Source organism: Portunus trituberculatus, chromosome 24, assembly GCF_017591435.1.
Source record: "Portunus trituberculatus isolate SZX2019 chromosome 24, ASM1759143v1, whole genome shotgun sequence".
NCBI lineage: Eukaryota > Metazoa > Arthropoda > Malacostraca > Decapoda > Portunidae > Portunus > Portunus trituberculatus.
In genome coordinates this window covers 737,144-759,109 of record NC_059278.1, presented here as the reverse complement: position 1 = coordinate 759,109, position 21,966 = coordinate 737,144, and the positions used below count along the sequence as shown (strand labels likewise).

Sequence of the window (21,966 nt, the reverse complement as noted above, 5' to 3'; positions counted from 1 at the left end):
GGGTTCTAAACTTTTCTTCTACTTCGAATGAGTTTCCTGCATATATGTTATTCTGTATCTTTCCTTTTCTATAATTTATTTTGCAGTGGAGCAGAGTAATCAGGAAACTTTAATAATTTAGCCGTGTAAACATTTGATCGCTCGGGATTCACTCTATCCTATCAACGTGTGGCCATTATTGATATAAGGCTGAAGCGATTCAATATCATTTTCTATTAATTAATTTATTTTCACTTATTTCAGGAACTATATTTTGTATTTAACTTGACTTGCCTTTTCTTTACCTGTTCCTTTCTTTTTCTTTCTTTTACTTAGGTATGTATATCTTCCTTTTTTTTTTCCTATCTTCCTATGTATTCATTCTGCCTTCGTATCTTCTCCTTTCATTCCCATCACTTTTCCTCTTTTCATTCTCTGCTGCTGGAAGTGGTCTTGACACCCTCCAAATCAGCTGATCTATTTGCTCCTTTAGTCTCAGTGTTCAAAAACTCATCAACTCAACAGTCTAACCACACCTTCTACAAACCAACTTCTACTACCTCAATACCTCAAGCTGGCCGCTACACCCTATAAGGTTTTGTCCCCCCCCTGTCACCACCCCACCAATCCTACCCCAAATTCCTCTTATCACTCATACATCCTCATATAAATCGACCTTCCTTCTACTACACCACAATCACCATCTAACGCAAACACTAACACCTAATCCTCACCTCCTACAATGTCTTCCTTTCCTTATACAGACAAAAGAAATGTTAGACCTAATAGTGCGTATTTATGAAAGCAATGAAGTTGTATACATGCAGTCATACATAATCCTTTAGAATATCCATTGTATATTTTTCTTTAATGTGGTAGCGAAGTGTTCGAATCGCCAAAGGGTTTCGCTCGATCCTCCTTGTCTGTGACCATTCCATGTAGTTGTTCGTGTCAAGTCCAAGCGTGTCTTAGTGTCCCTCTACTGCCCATGATAGGTAATGCCGAGTTTTGTCTCATATATACCTTGCCAGTGCGTCTCTGTCTTTAGCCAAGTGTGTGTAATTTAGGATATTTGTTCATTTATATCTCTCGCTTCCTCCGCCTGTAGCCTTACCACTGGTGGAGGAGGGTGTAATTAAACATGCGTTGTGACAGGTGTGAAGAGGAGGTGTCGCCGATCTAATTGGATATTGATTGCCTCCCACTTTCTCTGGTGTGTGTGTGTGTGTGTGTGTGTGTGTGTGTGTGTGTGTGTGTGTGTGTGTGTGACTAGTTCGGCAAAGGAGCAAGAAAAAAAATACTGTAGATAGTAATCAAATGTCATTCATACTGTTTTCTTATAAAAAAAATAATTCAATCATATGCAAACATTACGGTTATGATTATAATAAATTTTCATGTACTTTTATGTACAAGTGTAGATTAAAATAATAAGACAATTAACTGCACGCTGAGAAGGTTTTCTGCCTCAAGTTATTTGGGGCGTGTTTCTTGTGCATCCCCATAAGCACAAGTAAACAGTGTTGACGCCAGGCCGAGAACTGAAGGCGCCGCAGCTGCTCCTCGCCGAGCACGTGACGAGTGTGACGCGTTTGCTCTGAGGTGTCACACAACGTACTGCCACACTCCGCTTTCTTTCAATATTTATAATTTAGATATATGTACTTGAATTATATTATGGTGACTCGTGCAGGTCGAGTGAAATTGTGTAAGACCCTTGAATTCTTCATTAACTGATAAACCTTGAGTCCCTTGATGTTTAATTCTCCAAACATTTAGACTTAAGCCTCTCGCAGCAGTACGTGGATAAACAAATCAACACCGACTTCATCACGTCTTGACTGTCCACAAATCAAAGAATTTTTTTTCATGTATGATTTTTGTACCGAGTCGATGGAACCTTAAGCACAAGCGGCCAAAAGTTATACCTTATAAGATTTGTATTTCTTTATTCAAGAACAATTAACATTCCAAATGAGCTTCAACTTTTGTCTTCGTATCCTTTTTGTTCGCCTTCGTCCATCATTTTCTTAATGCAAATAGTTCAATTTGTAATTTGCATAGTTTCCTTATATATCTATAAATGTTGTCCATATTGTTTAACTTTTCCTTTATTTATTTTTCTTTGTAAAAAAGAAAAAGAAAACATAATACTTTTCATGTCTTCATACATTTTGTTACACCTCTCAAGTTTTCCATTGCTACTGTTATAATGGTCACGCGCTTTTCAAGTGGACAGTGTAACCCTCGTTCTGCAGCCACGCGGTGATGGTGTTGTGGTTGCGCTTCATCCACGCCATGTTGCTTTTCGTCTTTTCTATCGCCTGGTCTATGGTTCTCGAAGCTGCGGAGAGCTCCGCGCCGCGCTCCTCCTTGAACGCCATCACCTGCACAATACCAACATATGTCACTTAGCAGGCACACTTGCACTAAGAAAATCAATACTTCAGGAATGCAACACTTCTCCTTCCACACCTTCTTATAAAGTGTCAATTCAGTTTAAACTTTGACAAGTATGAGAGGAAATTTGAATTCAGCTTTAGATGGTGTTAGTTGTATGCCAAATTTTTAGTCTCATTATAAAAAAAAGATAACAGACAGACGGAACGCTCTTAATATAATACTCGTGGAGCTGTTTACCAACGTTTGTTACATATACTGAGTAAGAGTATAAACAAAATTTAGTAGAAATCAAGAAAAATGCGAATTTATCAGAGGATATGAGAAATTGACATACCTCCTTCAGATGTTGTTCCGTATTGAAATCTTTGGTGGCGGTGGAGATGAGTCCAGGCTTTGCCTTTCCTCCGAAGCTGAAAATGATGATGATCCATTAAATAATCATTTCCATACTTGGAATATACACTCCGCGGTTTGCCGTGATTAGTCAATGTAAGTGTCAGTAAGAATAAAAAGACATCTATACCTTATATATTTTAGCTCACTGTACGCTAATCCATACATAACGAGACCGAGAAAATATGGGTGACTCATTCCTTAACCCACCAAACCAGCAGGAAGGCATTCGTCCTGCAGTGCAATGATAGGTTAAGGACATTGCAGACCCAGACAGGGACTCAAGAAGAAAAACTTCCCTCCACACTCACTAATCATAGATCCTCTTCCAGTTGGTCCTCAGATAGCTCCATGCTAGAGTGCGACCCGCTTCATTCCCCGCCACCGCGGTAAACACTCTCGAGCTGTCCTGCTTCCCGATGCCGCTTTTCCCATTAAAGGCCATGCTCAAGTATCTGGCGAGGGGAAAGATGCAAGTGCTCTCTCTCTCTCTCTCTCTCTCTCTCTCTCTCTCTCTCTCTCTCTCTCTCTCTCTCTCTCTCTCTCTCTCTCTCTCTCTCTCTCTCTCTCTCTCTCTCTCACACACACACACACACACACACACACACACACACCTGGAGAGGAGCCATTGTTTCTTGGTACATCCCATGGCTGACAGCAGCCTGCTCTTCTCGGACGCAACGTTACTCTTGAGGTAGTGACTCCAGGCAAAGTTCCACTCCTCCTCTCCTCCCATCTCCACTCCCCGGCAGTACACCACCGACTTGACGTTGGGCGTGAAGAGGCTGCGGCAGAGGAAGGAGAATTAAGGGATGCCAGAGTGTGTTAGAGCTCTGAACGGAGTTGTCGACATTCAGCAGTCATTGTCACTGATGTGGCAGACTCACACAAACCTTTCATTGTGTGGCTGAAGCATCCACTGCCTGTAGAGGTGGTAGGCGGTGTCCAGGCAGGGCTGGTGGCCCAGCACACACGCCCAGTTGAGAATAGTCTGGCGCAGAAAACTTTCTTGCAGCAAGTCGTCTGGACTGTCGTCAAATCCAATGACATCGTACAGTGGCAGAACCAAGTCCAGCATGTAGTTCTGTCAAGCGGCAAGGTTTTGTTTTGCTTTGTTGATGACATTATCATTATTGTTATTGTTATTGTTATTATTATTATTATTATTATTATTATTATTATTATTATTATTATTATTATTATTCTTGTTATTATTATCATTATTATTATTATTATTATTATTATTATTATTATTATTATTATTATTATTATTATTATTATCATTATTATCATTATTGTAATTATTATCATTATTATTATTATCATTATTATTATTATTATTATTATTATTATTATTATTATTATTATTATCATTATTATTGTTATTATTATCACTATTACTATCATCATTAATATTATTATTATTATTATTATTATTATTATTATTATTATTATTATTATTATTATTATTATTATTATTATTATTATTATCATTATCATCCTCACTATTATCATTATCATCATTACTGTTATCATTAATAATATCATCATTCCTTCTGTGATAGGAGACAGCCTGGCCGCACACTGAACTGCAGAGTTGGAAGAATGCACTCACCGTATTGCTTCACGAAAGACGCTTGAAATGGAACCTATCTTAGAAAAAGGCGTGCGTGACAGACATCTTGTTTTAGTTAACTGATTAGGAATGGCGCCAGCCTGGTGAACAGACAGACGCACCAATCACAGGTGCTCATTGAACCAAAGTTGCCGGACACACGCAGTAAGCACCGCCTCGATGACACTCCTCGACTCAAGGTAAAGGTAAAGAGAACCTTTACCTTTCCCGGATTACTCACCTTGAGTGCTCCGTACGCTCCAGTCAGCTTGAACATGTTCCTCACGTAAGTCAGGGAGTTGATGGCAGCTTTCCATGGCAGGTATTCCTTTTCTTGGTGCAAGTATTTGAACACCTTGAAGGCCACGCTGTAGCTCAGCTGACCTGCCGTGGAGGAGGAGGGAGGAGTGAGGGTGTGTCAGTGAAATACAGCAACAGATTCACGTTTCGATACGAAGGCGGAGTGATGGAACCCACCTGCCCTGGCTAGGTCGAGGGCGTCGTCGACGATCTGCGCCCTGTTGACGGTGGCGATGGCGCGGTGGTCGGCGAGCAGCTGTTGGATGAGCAGGTTCCAGTTGTGGTCGTCGTAGTTGACCCTGTAGTAGCCGGTCTGCTGCAGGTTGAAGATGACCCAGTGGTCCTTTGGCGGCAGGGAGGTGACGGTAAGCTGCGCCTCCGAGTCCTTCATCCACACCTTGGTCTGCGTCTGGCTGAAGTCAGGCTGGTCTTGGCCCGTGTACGTAAGCGGCACCCACCACTTGTAGTCGTGCGTGTCGTCAGAGTTGTCGTCCTTGACCAGCAGGAACCGCTCCTGCCGAGGCCAGCGAGACAGTGAGGTGAGGTGGAGGCTACTCGCCGCCTGGCCGCCGCTGCCCCCCTGTGTGTTCGCTACACACTCACCTGCGAGACAGCGGCCGAGGTGCCGTCGGCGCTCCGCTCTACCTTGATGACGGGGTATCCCATCTGCAGCGTCCATGTGTCCATGATGGTCTTGACGGTGAGGTTGGCGGGCAGTGTGCAGGCCTCGTGCGCCGCCTCCGTCAGGTGCCGCCACAAGTCGTCCTGCTCGGCGTTGTTGTATTTGCTGGAAGGGAACAACGAGTGGTGTACAAGAATGTGGAGGACAGTGAAGCCGGTGGTGCAGAGCAGCGACAACAAGGCGACAAGCCACTCACAAGGCGTCCAAGTATGTGCTGAGGCCGTGCCTGAAGACCGCCTCCGTCAGGAAGTGGTTCATCATGCGGATGATTGTGGAACCTGCAGTGTGGGACCAAGAACATATGTCAGTGTGCATTTTATCGTGATACATTACACTAATATTAAATGTATATAATTTAGTTTTTGAAATTTTTTGAAAATATTAACTTTCAGTTGATATAAAACTTGGAATTTTCATTACTTGTACCTCACAGGTGTAGCAGGCATGCTCTGTTTTACCAGGTAGTAGTATGAAGACTAATGATCTAAAATGCAGGTACGGCTATCGACATAATTACAGAATGAATGTTAAGGAAATAATAATTTACTAGAGTTTATCCTCTCCAAGAGAGAAAAAAAGAATATGTCGATGATTTACCTTTACTGTACGTAATTCTATCAAATATTTGAGTTATTTCATTTGGATGATTGACTTCAATCCTGACTGGATGGGAAGATTGAACGTCGTCGTTGTGCATAACAGACTGTAGCTTAAGGTCCAGGAACAGCTCCATCACCTTCCACGAAGGCTCCACCTGTCACGGGTAATGCATAATGCTGTAATGAATCTTGGTTATGATTAATGACGAGCGCTGTTCCTAAATCACAAGCAAATCAGTGAACGGTATTGGATGACTTACACTTTGCATACCGATAAATTCGATGTATGAAGCAAATCCTTCGTTCAGCCAGATGTCTGTCCACCAGCGAGGAGTCACCAGATTGCCAAACCACTGGTGGGCCAGCTCGTGCGCCACGAAGGCCACTACGTAGAATTTGTTAATCGGCGTAGACACAGCAGAATCATACAAGAGTACTGGTTCTCTGAGGTGACAAAGAAATTACCAGTAATACATAACAAGCAACAAGAAAAGTGTAATGGAGTAAATATTATGAAATCGTAACCATTATGCTCATTGGAGATATTGAGGTTAACGTAACAACAAAAATAATAGGTAAAGGAAGCCTACATGGCATTTCTTATAAAGCAAAACTCTGCATCACTATTTTCTTCTGATGTTGGTTATGCATTTTGGAGATAAGTGTTAACGAATCTTTCTTTTGATGAGAGATCAAAAGAAACTAGAAAGACAGGATATAGAAGCAATACAATGGTAGGTAGAGACATTACAGCGGTCACCATTTTTAGTACCAGGACGAAAGTAGGCATGCTCCCAGCAAGAAGGAAAGGTTGATATTGATAGAGTTGAAAAGTTTGAGATAGGCAAAGTGTAACCACAGTTTAGCGAAACAAAAGGATGGACATAAACATCATTGAATAATACGATGTTACAACGATTTTTCAACACGATTCTTGACTCACCCATAAGTAACAAGACCCCAGTTTTCCATGGCGCCTGCAGGGAACCCCGCCACGGCAATCTGGTCCAATTTAGGCAACGGATAGGACTGATTGAAATATACCGCGAAGTGGTCTAGGATTGCCGGGCCGACCTGATGGGCATATGTGGCTTGATACAGCACCGATTCTTTGGCCCACGCTAAGATGGAGAATAAGTAAATGTAAACCAACAATGTTCTTTGAGTCATGAAAAATGAAGTACACATTAAGAAAATATAATTAAAAAACTTAGAATACATAAGAAAACCAACGTCTATATTACTTTTGAAAAGCACATCGCCCTTGGTTGTGGCTTTGAGATATCCGAAGTCTGAGATAACGAAGGCGAGGAGGTAGGTGGACATCGGGACGGTGGTTTGGTACTGGTCCCATAGCCAGCCCTGCTGCTGCTCCCTGCCGCACAACACACTCGTTAGTCACAACACAAAACCAATGTGAACAGCATTGTACTGACGTGAAAGTGTTGCTAAATGAGTTGTGGTGACGACTCACATGGGAATAGTTTCTTTGATGGGCATGTTGGAGAGTGAGGTCATGTTGGTCTGGCGGGCGAGGTGTACCTCGAAGGTGGCCTTCAGCCCAGGCTCGTCAAAGCAAGGGAAGGCGCGCCGCGCGTCCGTCGCCTGGAACTGTGTCGCCGCCAGCCACCTGCAGGGAAGGGAACGGACCATCCACCAAACATTTGACACAATCATTTTTCTGTTATATCTGAGGAAAACAAAACAGCACTCACGTCTTGGTTCCATCAGCACGATCATATGAGAATCTGCTAAAGCCTCTCATTATGTCGTTGAGCAGGCCAATGAAGTGCATTGATAATATATATTTGTTGCCTGGCTGCAGTGACTCCTTCAAGTGTGCCACGTAAAACTCCAACTCACTGTCGTACTGCTGAGCGACAATAGTCATCCCTGGCCCGGACGGATCGTCAGCTCTTATCACCTTAATATAGAAAGGAGAAACATATGAATAAAAAAAAAAAAAAAAAAAAATCAAGGCACAACAACCAAAATTTTTAATTGAGATTTTTCATCCCTCTCTTTATCTCTTCCCCAAAGATTATGGAAAGGCAGGTGCCGCCAGGTGGCAGGCTGCGCGTCACTGACCTTCACTGTGTCGTTGTAGGTGATGATGTCCCTGATGTGCAGTGTGATGTTAGAGGTGGCCTGCAGCACCTCCATCTCCACCTCCACGTAGCCCAGGATGCTGAAGTTGCCGTTGATGAGCGGCTGCAGCCTCACCAGGTAGTGCAGCGGCCTCAGGGCTCGAGGAAGGCGCACGTCTATTTTGTCCTTCTCTGGCGCTGTGGTAGTCGTGGTGGTGGTGGAGGTGATGGTGGTGGTGGACGAGGGCCTGTTTGTGGTGGTTGTGGTGGTGGCTGTGGTGGCGGTGGTGGTGGTGGTGGTTGTGGTGGTCGGTGGCAGCATCTTGATACGCTGTGGGATTCATAAGGTTGGTGTGAGTGCGAGCACATGTGAGTTGATCTGCTACTAGTCATGACATAAGTAACACGTGACACGTGACACGCCCTCGGCGGACGCCTCAGCCCAGCACTCACCGGGATCTGCTCCACCACCACCTGCGTCTCTGTGGATCTGACGGAGTCCTCTGTCTTGAAATGTGGAGCGAAGAAGTAGACGAGGAGTCCCGTGGCGACGAGGCCGCTGACGAAGAGGATGGCGAAGAGCCACACGACAGAGCGACTCACGAAGCAGCCGCTCTTCTTCCCGAAGGACACCATGTGAGAGTCCGAGGCGTGGACATCCATCGCCACCACGTCACTGCCCCTGCGTAGGGAGTGAGGGTCTACTGTTGTTGTTGTCGTTGTTGTATTGTTAGTACCATTACCAATGCTATTGTTATTATTATTATTATTATTATTATTATTATTATTATTATTATTATTATTGTTGTTGTTGTTGTTGTTGTTGTTGTTGTTGTTGTTGTTGTTGTTGTTGTTGTTGTTGTTGTTATTGTTGTTGTTGTTGTTGTTGTTGTTGTTGTTGTTGTTGTTGTTGTTGTTGTTGTTGTTGTTGTTGTTGTTGTTGTTCGTGTTGTTGTTACAGTTAGTTACTATTATCACTTTTGTCATGTGAAGTTGGAGCAGTCAGAGAGAGAGAGAGAGAGAGAGAGAGAGAGAAACACTTTCGCTTCCCACTTCTCCGCGGCCTCAGCAGACTTTCACTCGCTTTCTAAGGTCAGCCACTTTACTAGATGTACTTGTAACTACTTTCTTTTTATCTTACGTCCTTCCATCTTCTTTATTTTCTCCTCTCTCTCTCTCTCTCTCTCTCTCTCTCTCTCTCTCTCTCTCTCTCTCTCTCTCTCTCTCTTTCTCCTTATCCTCTTTTTGTTTCGTCTTTTTCCTTATCAAATTAAAGGTTTCATTTTTTTTTCTCCCTTTCGCTCTTTCTTTCTTCTTCTTTCGTCTTTTTCCTTATCAAATTTTTTCGTTCCCTTTGCTCTTTACTTCCATTACTTTAGTTATAGCAAGGAACTACATGTACGTCACTGTGGCCTTCATGGGCTGTAAACGTGAGCATACTAACGCCTTCAGTGTATGCATCCACGTAGCCTATCTGTTACTTTCCCGGGACAGTGATACATAATTAAGGGAAAGTGTCAAAATGGTTGTAGTGAAACAGGTGAGCGAGGACTTGCGATAAGATAAAGGTGAGATAGAGATCGATACACAGATAAATAGATAGGTAGATAGATAAGAAGGTAAATAAATAAATGGATGAATAGATATAGAGATAGATGGATAGATAGACAGATAAATAGATAGATAAATAGATGGGTAGATATTAGATAAACAAATACATAAATAAATAGATAAAGAGTTAAATAGATAAATACTAGATAGATAGATAGATAGATAGATAGATAGATAGATAGATAGAGAGAGAGAGAGAGAGAGAGAGAGAGAGAGAGAGAGAGAGAGAGAGAGAGAGAGAGAGAGAGAGAGATGGCGACAGAATGCAGAATCATGTAATTAGAAACTCATTGCTGTTCTCCTTGTTGCCACCTGCATCACGAGTGTTTACCGTCTGAGCAGGGAGGTGAAGTGGCGCCTTATTGAATTCCAGACAACATGCTAAGTGTTTTCCTCACCTATTCTTAAACAAAACTATATAATGTTATCTTTTCAACTGACGGACCTCCGAGGAATAGCAGAAATAACCAGAGACATGAGAATACTTACCAATTCGTCATGTTTTGTGGTTTGTGGCGAGTACAGACCATGTATTACGATTCTTTCCTATATTCCTAGTGTTGATAATTCCCGCCACTGTGGTCACTGGTTCTGGAGTGAAGTCGACACTGGTTTCACAATCAGTTGGAATAAAGTCAACCCATGTGTTAACTTTGATACAAACCTGTTAAGATCTCTTCCTCCGTCCATTGCGTTCCTCCATTCACTTTCCCTGTGTTACGAGGTGTCACTAGAGACAAGCTGAGAGTTCCTTGCTACTCGTGCGGAACTTCACCACCAACTAGAGAGAGAGAGAGAGAGAGTGAAGATAGCGAGAAGAGATTCAACTACCCACTGTCTTCCCCCCACCCCCTTCTTCTCCTCCTTCGCCTCCTCCTCCTCCTCCTCTTACTACTACTACTACTACACTACTATTATTACTGTTACTACTGTTACTACTACTACTACTACACTACTATTACTACTATTACTACTGTTACTACTACTACTACTACTACTACTACTATTACTACTATTACTACTACTACTACTACTACTACTACTACTACTACTACTACTACTACTACTACTATTCTCTCCTTTATCACTTCATGCTCCTTTTATTGTAATCTCCCCTTTTCTCTTTCTTATCCTTTGTTCCTTTCTCCCCATCAATCTGCGTGTCTCTGTCTGTCTGTGTGTCTGCTTTTGATATTTTTTTCTTATTTGTTTCTTCTTATATTCTAAACGCTGTCTTTTTTTTCCGCTCTTCATTTCTCGTCCTTTATCTTATTCCTTCTCTTTGTACATTATTTTTTTGGCAGGGCTTATATTTGTTTTTACCTTCTCTTTCTTCTTCTTCTTCTTCTTCTTCTTCTTCTTCTTCTTCTTCTTCTTCTTCTTGTTTTGTCTTTGTCCTTGTTCTTGTTCTTTTTGTTCTTGTTCTTCTTGTGGTTGTTCTATATTTTTTTCTTCTTACTAGTAAATTAATTATTTGAACTCAATACTTTCTCGTTTTCTTGTAAGAGATGGGTATGTGGATGGGAGCCTTCTCCTGTGCTATCATGTCATCCTAGAAAAGTTACCCAAAAATTATTTTGTACGTATATACATCTCTTTCTCCCCCTCCACCTTCTCCTCTTGCTCCTTCGACTTCTCCTCCTCCTCCTCCTCCTCGTCCTCCTGAAAGCGCCAGGCAAGGCTGCCGCACCACCTCTCCGACATCCACACTGTGACTCCACCCACACGCACATTCACCACACTACATAACCGTCAAGCACCTACATAGTCCCCCACAAACAAGAGTAGACGTAGATTACAACTTCTTTTCTCTATCCTCTAAAATTCCATTTGGTTTTTCAATACCACATGGTGCCTTTCCTTTTCCGGCCGGCTTCGGCTGGTGGGATGGGTGGGTGGGGAGGAGCCTTCTGTTTTGCTGTCCTGTCTCTCACACTGTGTAGTTAGTATAGAATAGTTAACCAAGCAGCCTAGTAAGGACCCCAGGGTCTGTTGTTGGTTGGTCTTTCCTTTGTATTCCTTTGTATTCCTTTGCTACTTGTCTTCAATATCTCTTGTTGCTGTCTCCGCTCTTCCTTTTACCGCGTCTCATCTACTCTTGTCTCATTCATACAGCCCTTCGCTCTCTATAACCTCTTCATTCTCCTCGAACAGTCCGAAATGCTGGTCTGTCATCGCCTCACTTCATAACACACTTTACTCAGCATCTTCTTCACCCTCATTTCTTTTCATCATTTTACTTTCTACTTTGTTATTTTCGGATTTTTTTCTCTCCATCTTCTCATCTCTCATGTTTTTTTCCCTTCATTATTCCCTTTCCTTTTATAATTTTTTCCCTTCGCCAAGCTCATGTGTCTCTGTTGCTCGATACTTCCTTTCCTCTCCATTCATATCTTTTCGGTAATTGTCAGCCTGCCTGTATCCCTTAACACTCAATACTCACTTTTCTGATTATTATTCCGCTTTCCATGCAGTTATTCATTCATTACTGACACGGCAACATTTCCCAAGTTCCTGCCAATGGTACTCTCTATATCTCCGCGACTGTGATTCCATTTACTCCTGGTTAATATGCCCATTTCTTGATAGAGGTTAGAAGTGTGAAAGAAAAAGAAAGCACGAGAGAGAGAGAGAGAGAGAGAGAGAGAGAGAGAGAGAGAGAGAGAGAGAGAGATCCGCCTATTAGTAAACAAGCATAGCGAGGACTTCAACTAGCTTTCTATCTCGGCTTGTTTATATCCAACGTGTCCTAAACGTTGTGACAACCTAAACATTAGATACACGGGTAAACTTATATATTTATCAATCTATTTATCGATCTATTTATCTATTTTACCTATCTATGTATCAATCTGTCTACATACCTAAGAGTGTATCTATCTGTCTATTTACATGTGTGTCTGTACAGAAGTCACATCATCGTGATTCATGTGACAGTAGTAGAAAAAGAAATAGAATAGATAAAAAGAAAAGGAGAATAATAATAATAATAAAAATAACAATAATAATGATAATAATAATAATAATAATAATAATAATAATAATAATAATAATAATAATAATAATAATAATAAAAAAAAAAAAAAAAAAAAGGAGGAGGAGGAGGAGGAGGAGGAGGAGGAGGAGGAGGAGTTGGAGGAAGAAAATAATAATGTACTTACAGGGTGTTGGTGACTTTTACAGGCCATCAAGTTGCGCAAACATAATACTCGTCTTCTGATGATTTTTTAGTTTATGTCTAAATCCTTTACATGAAGCATTCAGGTCCTCACGGCAGTCCATCGCTCATTAAGCAAACCAGCAATCCCAGTAACACTTGGTAATTTGCTAAACAAAGGACGTATTTTCTGTTGTATTTTATGTACATATGAGATGGAACGTCAGGTACACATAGTCAAAAGTCACACACAACAGTAAACAATGCACAGAAACAAGAAAATAGTAAGTTTTGTCAAGAATGTAAAGTTGTAAAACACTGAGAGTCAATACATTGTTTTCTCATTATTTTGATTATATCACTTAACTTCAATTACAAAAATATTTTTGATTTATTCTCACACACACACACACACACACACACACACACACACACACACACACACACACACACACACACACACACACACACACACACACACACACACACACACACACTATTTGCGTGAACGATTAATAAAAAGAATGATATAATTGACTTTTTTCAATAAAATACTCCCGTATAAGGAATGTTGAAAGTATTTTGAGGTTCTGAGTTATCCGTGAATCTTAAGAGAAGGACTGTCTGCAGGAGAAAGTTGCGGAATGTGGCAAGGCCTTACAATTATTTGCATATTTCTCATCACCCGATAAGACGCAGTAAGGTGTGGTTGACTCTGAAGAGAGTAATGAAGTGTAAATGTCAACAGAATTCGTGTCATGTTTTTGTAATTTGTATGTATCACTATATTCTTACTTTGCTAACTTTGCTCACTTCACTCGAGTTTCTCACTTTTTATTCAAACAACCTTCTTGTGTTCAGACATTTCATTCTTCGTTTGACGTGTTTCGTTATTGCCGTCAGTTTGCTCCTCATCACATCACACGTTCTTCACCTTGATGGCGTACCCTTCGTTCTGCAGCCACTCGGCGATGACGTTGTGGTTGTTCTTCATCCACGCCATGTTGTTCTTAACCTTCTCCACCACTCGTTCTACCATCCTAGAGGCGGCGGAGAGCTGCTCGCCTCGCTCCTCTTTGAAGGCCATCACCTGCACCATCACCAAACACTTTGGTTAGTAGGGACACTTGCACAAAGATAATCTTGGGACACTGTGCGTCGCCCGTTAAATCAAGGAGTTTGCCTCTAATGAAAATTTTACCTCACTCGATCATCCCTTTGTTGCTTCAGATTGTGATTCTGTTTTAGATGAAAATTGTAGGTATGGTCTGCAAGTACTAACCTACTTGCTTGTCTCTCAGAGAAAGATACCCACAAGCTAACCTGTAGAATGTAGACCCATTAGCTCATTATGTCAACAATTCAAATTATTTAAGAAAAGTGTTGATGATTTACAAATTGGAAATACCTCGTTAAGTTGCTGCTCCGTGTTGAAGTTACTCGTGGCGGAGGAGACGATTCTGGCCTTTGCTTTTCCTCCGAAGCTGAAAATTATGAAATATTGTGAAGTATTTTTTTAATGAATGTTGTAACACCAATTGAAATAGTTATTATTGTTCAAAACACCCAATCGCTTTGATTTTGTGATGTTCATAGAAAACTACCAAAGCATTATTTGACTGACTTAATCCACCCAAACTTTACCACCTTTGCTTCACAGAAGAAAATTACGCAAATCAATGTTAAACTCTCTATAACGTAAGAGTCACCGCTAGGAATTCCTTTCCCCTTACTAATCATAAATCTTCTTCCAGTTGGTCCGCAGGTAATTCCATGCCAATGTACGACCCATGTCGTTATCAGCTACAGCGCTGAACACCGTCTGGCTGTCCTGCTTTCGAATGCCGCTCTTGTCGTCAAAGGCCATGTCCAAATACCTAATAAGACAGAGAAAGCTATTAACAGACTGCTTCTACAGGAACTCAGACACACACACACACACACACACACACACACACACACACACACACACACACACACACACACACACACACACACACACACACACACACACACACACACACACACACACACACACACACACACACACACACACACACACACACCTGGAAAGGAGCCACTGTTTCTTGGTACATCCCATGGCTGACAGCAGCCTTCTCTTCTCGGACGCAACGTTACTCTTGAGGTAGTGACTCCAGGCAAAGTTCCACTCCTCCTCTCCTCCCATCTCCACTCCCCGGCAGTACACCACCGACTTGACGTTGGGCGTGAAGAGGCTGCGGCAGAGGAAGGAGAATTAAGGAATGCCAGAGTTTGTTAGAGCTCTGAACGGAGCGTCCAGCTGTCGACATTCAGCAGTCATTGTCACTGATGTGGCAGACTCACACAAACCTTTCATTGTGTGGCTGAAGCATCCACTGCCTGTAGAGGTGGTGGGCGGTGTCCAGGCAGGGCTGGTGGCCTAGCACACACGCCCAGTTGAGAATAGTCTGGCGCAGAAAACTTTCTTGCAGCAAGTCGTCTGGACTATCTTCAAATCCAATGACATCGTACAGCGGCAGAACCAAGTCCAGCATGTAGTTCTGTCAAGCGGCAAGGTTTTGTTTTGCTTTGTTGATGACATTATCATTATTATTATTGTTATTGTTATTATTATTATTATTATTATTATTATTATTATTATTATTATTATTATTATTATTATTATTATTATTATTATTATTATTATTATTATTATTATCATTATTATTATTATTATTATTATTATTATTATTATTATTATTATTATTATTATTATCATTATTATTGTTATTATTATTATTATCATTATCATCATCACTATTATCATTATCATCATTACTGTTATCATTAATAATATCATCATTCCTTCTGTGATAGGGGACAGCCTGGCCGCACACTGCACTGCAGAGTTGAAAGAATGCACTCACTGTACTGCTTCACGAAAGACGCTTGAAATGGAACCTATCTTAGAAAAAGGCGTGCGTGACAGACATCTTGTTTTAGTTAACTGAGAATGGCGCCAGCCTGGTGACGACACGCACCAATCACAGGTGCTCATTGAACCAAAGTTGCCGGACACACGCAGTAAGTACCGCCTCGATGACACTCCTGGACTCAAGGTAAAGGTAAAGAGAACCTTTACCTTTCCCGGATTACTCACCTTGAGTGCTCCGTACGCTCCAGTCAGCTTGAACATGCTCCTCACGTAAGTCAGGGAGTTGATGGCAGCTTTCCATGGCAGGTATTCCTTTTCTTTGTGCAAGTATTTGAACACCTTGAAGGCCACGCTGTAGCTCAGCTGACCTGCCGTGGAGGAGGAGGGAGGAGTGAGGGTGTGTCAGTGAAACACAGCGACAGACTCACGTTCCGATATGAAGGCGGATTGATGGGAACCCACCTGCCCTGGCCAGGTCGAGGGCGTCGTCGACGATCTGCGCCCTATTGACGGTGGCGATGGCGCGGTGGTCGGCGAGCAGCTGCCGGATGAGCAGGTTCCAGTTGTGGTCGTCGTAGTTGACCCTGTAGTAGCCAGTCTGCTGCAAATTGAAGATGACCCAGTGGTCCTTTGGCGGCAGGGAGGTGACGGTGAGCTGCGCCTCTGAGTCCTTCATCCACACCTTGGCCTGCGTCTGGCTGAAGTCAGGCTGGTCTTGGCCCGTGTACGTCAGCGGCACCCACCACTTGTAGTCGTGCGTGTCGTCAGCATTGTCGTCCTTGACCAGCAAGAACCGCTCCTGCCGAGGCCAGCGAGACAGTGAGGTGAGGTGGAGTTGCCGCTACGCCTGGCCGCCGCCGCCCCCCTGTGTGTTAGCTACACACTGACCTGTGAGACAGTGGCCGAGGTGCCGTCGGCGCTCCGCTCCACCTTGATGACGGGGTAGCCCATCTGCAGCGTCCACGTGTCCATGATGGTCTTGACGGTGAGGTTGGCAGGCAGCGTGCCAGCCTCGTGCGCCGCCTCCGTCAGGTGCCGCCACAAGTCGTCCTGCTCGGCGTTGTCGTACTTGCTGGAAGGGAACAATGAGTGGTGCACAAGAATGTGGAGGACAGTGAAGCCGGTAGTGCAGAGCAGCGACAACAAGGCGACAAGACACTTACAAGGCGTCCAAGTATGTGCTGAGGCCGTGCCTGAAGACCGACTCCGTCAGGAAGTGGTTCATCATGCGGATGATTGTGGAGCCTGTGGGAGGAAAATCTTAATTTTTTTCCTATTATAGTATGTGCATGTGTGTCATGATATTTAGGCTAATGAAGCTCACCTAGAACGTCACAAAGTGATTGTTTTACATTGATGATAAAATAGGTAGAGAACCTTTCCCTTGAGCTCTTGTAACCCATAGAAATATATTTCAAGAGTGAAAAATCTTAAGCTTGATATTCGCTTTGTACCTTTGTAATAAGTAATTCGATCGAAAATCTGACTGATATCATTTGGATGATGGACTTCGATCCTGATCGGGTGGGAGGACTGAACATTGTCGTAATCCATGACAGACTGAAGCATGATATTCACGAACAGCTCCATCACATTCCACGTGGGTTCCACCTGTCACAGAGGCAAGACTGTGATGAGATATAGGCATTATGTAGTGGAAAAAGGTGAGACTCTTTCATAGCTACATAAGATGGAAAGGGTGACATAAATACTTACACTTTGCATGCCGATATACTCCACATACGAAGCGAAGCCCTCGTTAAGCCACAGGTCTGTCCACCAGCGAGGTGTCACCAGGTTCCCAAACCACTGATGAGCCAACTCGTGAGCCACCACCGCCGCCACAAAAAATTTATTCATTGGTGTTGATACAGAAGGATCATAAAGCAGCGCAGTTTCTCTGAAGGGGAGGGAAAATGCATGTAACACAGGCGGTGGTGCAAGCTTGAGGATTACCCGTCCACATATCTCCACCCTCACCTATAGGTGATGAGGCCCCAGTTTTCCATCGCACCGGCAGCAAAGTCTGGAATGGCAATCATATCTTGTTTGGGAAGCGGATACGACTGATTGAAGTAATCCTCGAAGTTATCCTGGATAGCCGGTCCGATTAGGTTGGAATACGTGGCTTGATCCAATGCTTCTTTTCTGGCCCAGGCTGGAAGAAATAATCATGAAATGTAAAACCATACAGTAAACAATACTTAGACATGAATTGCGACGTGATATTAGCCGAAAAAGAATCAATATTGCATTAAAAATCCTATTCAGTGTCTGCCTTACTCCTGAAAAGGGATCCGCCCTTGGTTGTAGCATTGAGATAGACGAAATCCGAGACAACGAAGGCGAGGAGGTAGGTGGACATCGGGACGGTGGTGTGGTACTGGTCCCATAGCCAGCCCTCCTGCTGCTCCCTGCCGCACAACACACTCGTTAGTCACAACACAAAACCAATGTAAGAAGCATTGTACTGACGTGAAAGTGTTGCTAAATGAGTTGTGGTGACGACTCACATGGGAATAGTTTCTTTGATGGGCATGTTGGAGAGTGAGGTCATATTGGTCTGGCGGGCGAGGTGTACCTCGAAGGTGGCCTTCAGCCCAGGCTCGTCAAAGCAAGGGAAGGCGCGCCGCGCGTCCGTCGCCTGGAACTGTGTCGCCGCCAGCCACCTGCAGGGAAGGGAACGGACCATCCACCAAACATTTCACTCACAACTTCCTGCGAAAAATGACACACCTGTGACGGAGCCTGATGCCACGCCAGGCGACACTCACGTCTCGTTGCCGTCTGCGTGTCTGTAGGAGGACCTGTAGAACCCTTTCATCATGTCGTTGAGCAGACCGATGAAGTGCATGGACAGAACGTATTTGTCGCCTGGCTGCAGTGTCTCGTTCAAGTGCGCCACGTAAAACTCCCGCTCGCTGTCGAACTGGTGAGCGGCGATGGCTAGGCCCGGTCCCGTCTGGTCCTGGGCCGCCCTCAGCTGCAAGTGGAGAAAACATAGATGATATGGCCTTGACTGAACGAAAAGTTTGGAGCTCTGATTATAGATATTATAACCTCTCATTATTTTCAGTCTGTGTTTCTTCCCACATCTGTCTGTGTTGATTTTGTGTTGCATTTGGAAGTCTTTCAATTTTCCAACTTCTGTACCGTCTATTATTCTTCAAATTTGTTCTTGTTCTAGTTACAAAATGACTCTCCATCAGTCACGTCTGTCCAACATCTCGGAAAGGCAGGTGCCGCCAGGTGGCAGGCTGCGCGTCACTGACCTTCACTGTGTCGTTGTAGGTGATGATGTCCCTGATGTGCAGTGTGATGTTAGAGGTGGCCTGCAGCACCTCCATCTCCACCTCCACGTAGCCAAGGATGCTGAAGTTGCCGTTGATGAGCGGCTGCAGCCTCACCAGGTAGTGCAGCGGCCTCAGGGCTCGAGGAAGGCGCACGTCTATTTTGTCCTTCTCTGGAGCTGTGGTTGTCGTGGTGGTAGCGGAGGTGGTGGTGGTGGTGGTGGACGAGGGCCTGTTTGTGGTGGTTGTAGTGGTGGCTGTGGTGGTGGTGGTGGTGGTGGTGGTGGTGGGTGGCAGCATCTTGATACGCTGTGGGATTCATAAGGTTGGTGTGAGTGCGAGCACATGTGAGTTGATCTGCTACTAGTCATGACATAAGTAACACGTGACACGTGACACGCCCTCGGCGGACGCCTCAGCCCAGCACTCACCGGGATCTGCTCCACCACCACCTGCGTCTCTGTGGATCTGACGGAGTCCTCTGTCTTGAAATGTGGAGCGAAGAAGTAGACGAGGAGTCCCGTGGCGACGAGGCCGCTGACAAAGAGGATGGCGAAGAGCCACACGACAGAGCGACTCACGAAGCAGCCGCTCTTCTTCCCGAAGGACACCATGTGAGAGTCCGAGGCGTGAACATCCATCGCCACCACGTCACTGCTTCGCGTCATGCTGCTGCTTCTGCTAGTGCTGCTGCAGGAATGGAAGCAGGAGGAGGTGAGACTGCTGACTTAAGAAAAGAAGTTTTGTTGTTGTTGTTGTTGTTGTTTTACCGTTACCAATACTTTCATTATTATCATTAGTGATATTGTTATTATCTATTATTATTATTGCTATTATTAATTTTTTTTTATTATTTATTTATTATTTTTATTATCATTATTATTATTATTATTATTATTATTATTATTATTATTATTATTATTATTATTATTACTATCATTAGTAATATTGCAGTAGTAGTAGTAGTAGTAGTAGTAGTAAAAAAGCTGTTGACTGGGTGATGCTGGTAATAATATTTGTGAGAGAGCAAAGACGGTCTACCGCTAGAGAGTGACAGTGGCATTGTCAGTTACATCACCTTCTCCACTACAGACTGCATTACTCTTAGAATATAAATCAAAGAAAAAATATATAACCTGATACAGTACACATGTGTAAAAATAAAGGATAAAATCATTAGAATAGAGTATATACAGTATTTTTTAAATTTTTATTTATACCATGTGGGCTTTTCACGGGAATTTATGGACTTAAGGAGATACTTTATTTGATGCTTTTCCACGAATTTCCCGACAGTACTAAAAGACTACAAAGAGAATCACAAATATCAAGGTAGTCATAACTCGCCAAAGCCAAATGGAGACTCTATGGCAGGGGGATGAGCAGTGAGCGGTGGAGTCAGGGTACAGAAATGAAGCACTCTGGTCTGGCTAACAATGGCGCGAATGCTGAACTTTCTGTCGCCTGGTGGCTTGGAATCACCCGCACGTAACCCTCTCACCCTGCTTGTGGTGACTCAGGAAGCGTGGCGCACCGGGTAATAGGGTAATGGTGGCAGGGAGGGAGTTCAAAAGGCGCCGCTATAAACACAGACAACCTCGCCAGGACGGCCTCGAGCTGATCATCGCCGCCCCTTAAAGTTTTCAGACAACCATGAACGCGATAACTTAACGCAGCGAGAGAAGAATGTGTGTGTGTGTGTGTGTGTGTGAGAGAGAGAGAGAGAGAGAGAGAGAGAGAGAGAGAGAGAGAGAGAGAGAGAAAGAGAGAGTAGATCCAGAGAACACAGACCTCTCTGTCCCCTCCCCCACTTGCTACTGCCGCTGCGCCTCACACTTTCACTGCTGCTCAAGTCAAGGTCACTCAACGTTCTTATAATGGAGGGACGTTTGCTTATCCTTCTCTCTCTCTCTCTCTCTCTCTCTCTCTCTCTCTCTCTCTCTCTCTCTCTCTCTCTCTCTCACCTTGCTTTTTTTTATATTTAGTGTAATACTCATTCGCCTCCCTGCGTTGCTAGGGATGCTGTAAGACTCATTTCGATTTTCTCCTCTTGCAAAACTTTCTCGGAATGTCCACTTGCAACGATGGAGTCGGTCGCCCTAACATCATTTTGCTCTCCTGCCGGTGACCTTATGTGATTTCAGATGGAGGTCAAAGTAAGATCGTTAAGTTGAAGTTCACGGGGTGAGGTTGCAATTGAGGTCATATACCAACGAAGTAAAAGCATTTGGTATACAAGGTCACGGCTTGACGGAAAGGAAGAGAAAGAAGAGAAGGGCAAAGCGATAAGTGAATGCAGGCAAGGAAAGGGAAATAACAGAATAAAAAGGAACGGAGGAGAAACAAAGGAAAAGAGAGAGAAATGAAGGAAACGGGAGGAAATGGGAAAGGAAAGACAAGACAAGACAAGAAAGGATGGAAAAGAGAGAGCAGGGGAGGAGAAAGAATGGATAGCACGAAGTACATAAAGAAAAGAAAGGAGAACGAGACCTGTAGCATAATAACATGGAAGGGAAGGGATGAACAAGACAGGGAAGGAAGGTGAAGTGAAGGGCAGTGAAGGGGAGGGAAGGAAAGGCGGTCACAAGAGGGCCTGTAGTTAAGGGGTTCATGAAAGAGGGAGCTGGAAGTATAACAATCTAAATTACCTGCAACACTCAACGATGGAAGAAACTTTGAAGGGGATTGAAATAGAGGACTAAAAGAGTGAGTGCGAGAAGGTGAGTGTGAGTTTATGTATTAATGTGTGTGTGAGTGTGTGAGTGTGTGAGTGAAGGTATAAAGGGATGCGTCTGTATGGATGAGTGATCGATTACAGAGTATATAAGGAAGGGAAGGAATGATAATGAGTTAACTGGTTTTGATGGATCCCAATAATGGAACCATGAGAAAGAGAGAGAGAGAGAGAGAGAGAGAGAGAGAGAGAGAGAGAG

At 43.5% G+C, this 21,966-nt stretch overlaps 2 protein-coding genes across 4 annotated transcripts in view; both read right to left on the bottom strand.

Annotated features, from left to right (window-relative positions):
• Positions 1 to 1,741: 1,741 nt before the first annotated feature.
• LOC123508151 (aminopeptidase N-like) lies at positions 1,742 to 10,473 on the bottom strand. Its single transcript, XM_045261681.1, has 18 exons — positions 10,334 to 10,473; positions 8,512 to 8,740; positions 8,060 to 8,389; positions 7,687 to 7,895; positions 7,446 to 7,601; positions 7,216 to 7,346; positions 6,915 to 7,092; positions 6,232 to 6,415; positions 5,970 to 6,126; positions 5,569 to 5,650; positions 5,294 to 5,477; positions 4,868 to 5,204; positions 4,632 to 4,774; positions 3,669 to 3,859; positions 3,390 to 3,560; positions 3,087 to 3,230; positions 2,717 to 2,792; positions 1,742 to 2,366 (listed from the first exon to the last, which is right to left on the bottom strand). Exons 1-18 carry the CDS (start codon positions 10,357 to 10,359, stop codon positions 2,196 to 2,198), a joined length of 3,099 nt encoding a protein of 1,032 aa, XP_045117616.1. The 5' UTR covers positions 10,360 to 10,473; the 3' UTR covers positions 1,742 to 2,195.
• Positions 10,474 to 13,008: 2,535 nt separating this feature from the next.
• Positions 13,009 to 21,966, bottom strand: part of LOC123508152 (aminopeptidase N-like) — a 29,588-nt gene continuing 20,630 nt past the window's right edge. For 2 of the 3 annotated variants that reach the window (XM_045261684.1, XM_045261682.1), the window contains exons 2-18: positions 19,465 to 19,723; positions 19,016 to 19,342; positions 18,518 to 18,726; positions 18,257 to 18,412; positions 18,027 to 18,157; positions 17,724 to 17,901; positions 17,460 to 17,643; positions 17,198 to 17,354; positions 16,907 to 16,988; positions 16,632 to 16,815; positions 16,206 to 16,542; positions 15,969 to 16,111; positions 15,179 to 15,369; positions 14,893 to 15,063; positions 14,560 to 14,703; positions 14,235 to 14,310; positions 13,009 to 13,916 (exon numbers count right to left, since the gene is read on the bottom strand). In XM_045261684.1, the coding sequence (XP_045117619.1) occupies positions 13,746 to 13,916; positions 14,235 to 14,310; positions 14,560 to 14,703; positions 14,893 to 15,063; positions 15,179 to 15,369; positions 15,969 to 16,111; positions 16,206 to 16,542; positions 16,632 to 16,815; positions 16,907 to 16,988; positions 17,198 to 17,354; positions 17,460 to 17,643; positions 17,724 to 17,901; positions 18,027 to 18,157; positions 18,257 to 18,412; positions 18,518 to 18,726; positions 19,016 to 19,342; positions 19,465 to 19,701 (3,078 nt within the window). In that variant the 5' untranslated portion in view covers positions 19,702 to 19,723 and the 3' untranslated portion in view covers positions 13,009 to 13,745. The remainder of the gene's footprint in view (positions 13,917 to 14,234; positions 14,311 to 14,559; positions 14,704 to 14,892; positions 15,064 to 15,178; positions 15,370 to 15,968; positions 16,112 to 16,205; positions 16,543 to 16,631; positions 16,816 to 16,906; positions 16,989 to 17,197; positions 17,355 to 17,459; positions 17,644 to 17,723; positions 17,902 to 18,026; positions 18,158 to 18,256; positions 18,413 to 18,517; positions 18,727 to 19,015; positions 19,343 to 19,464; positions 19,724 to 21,966) is intronic. The other variant, XM_045261683.1, reaches the window with a different exon arrangement.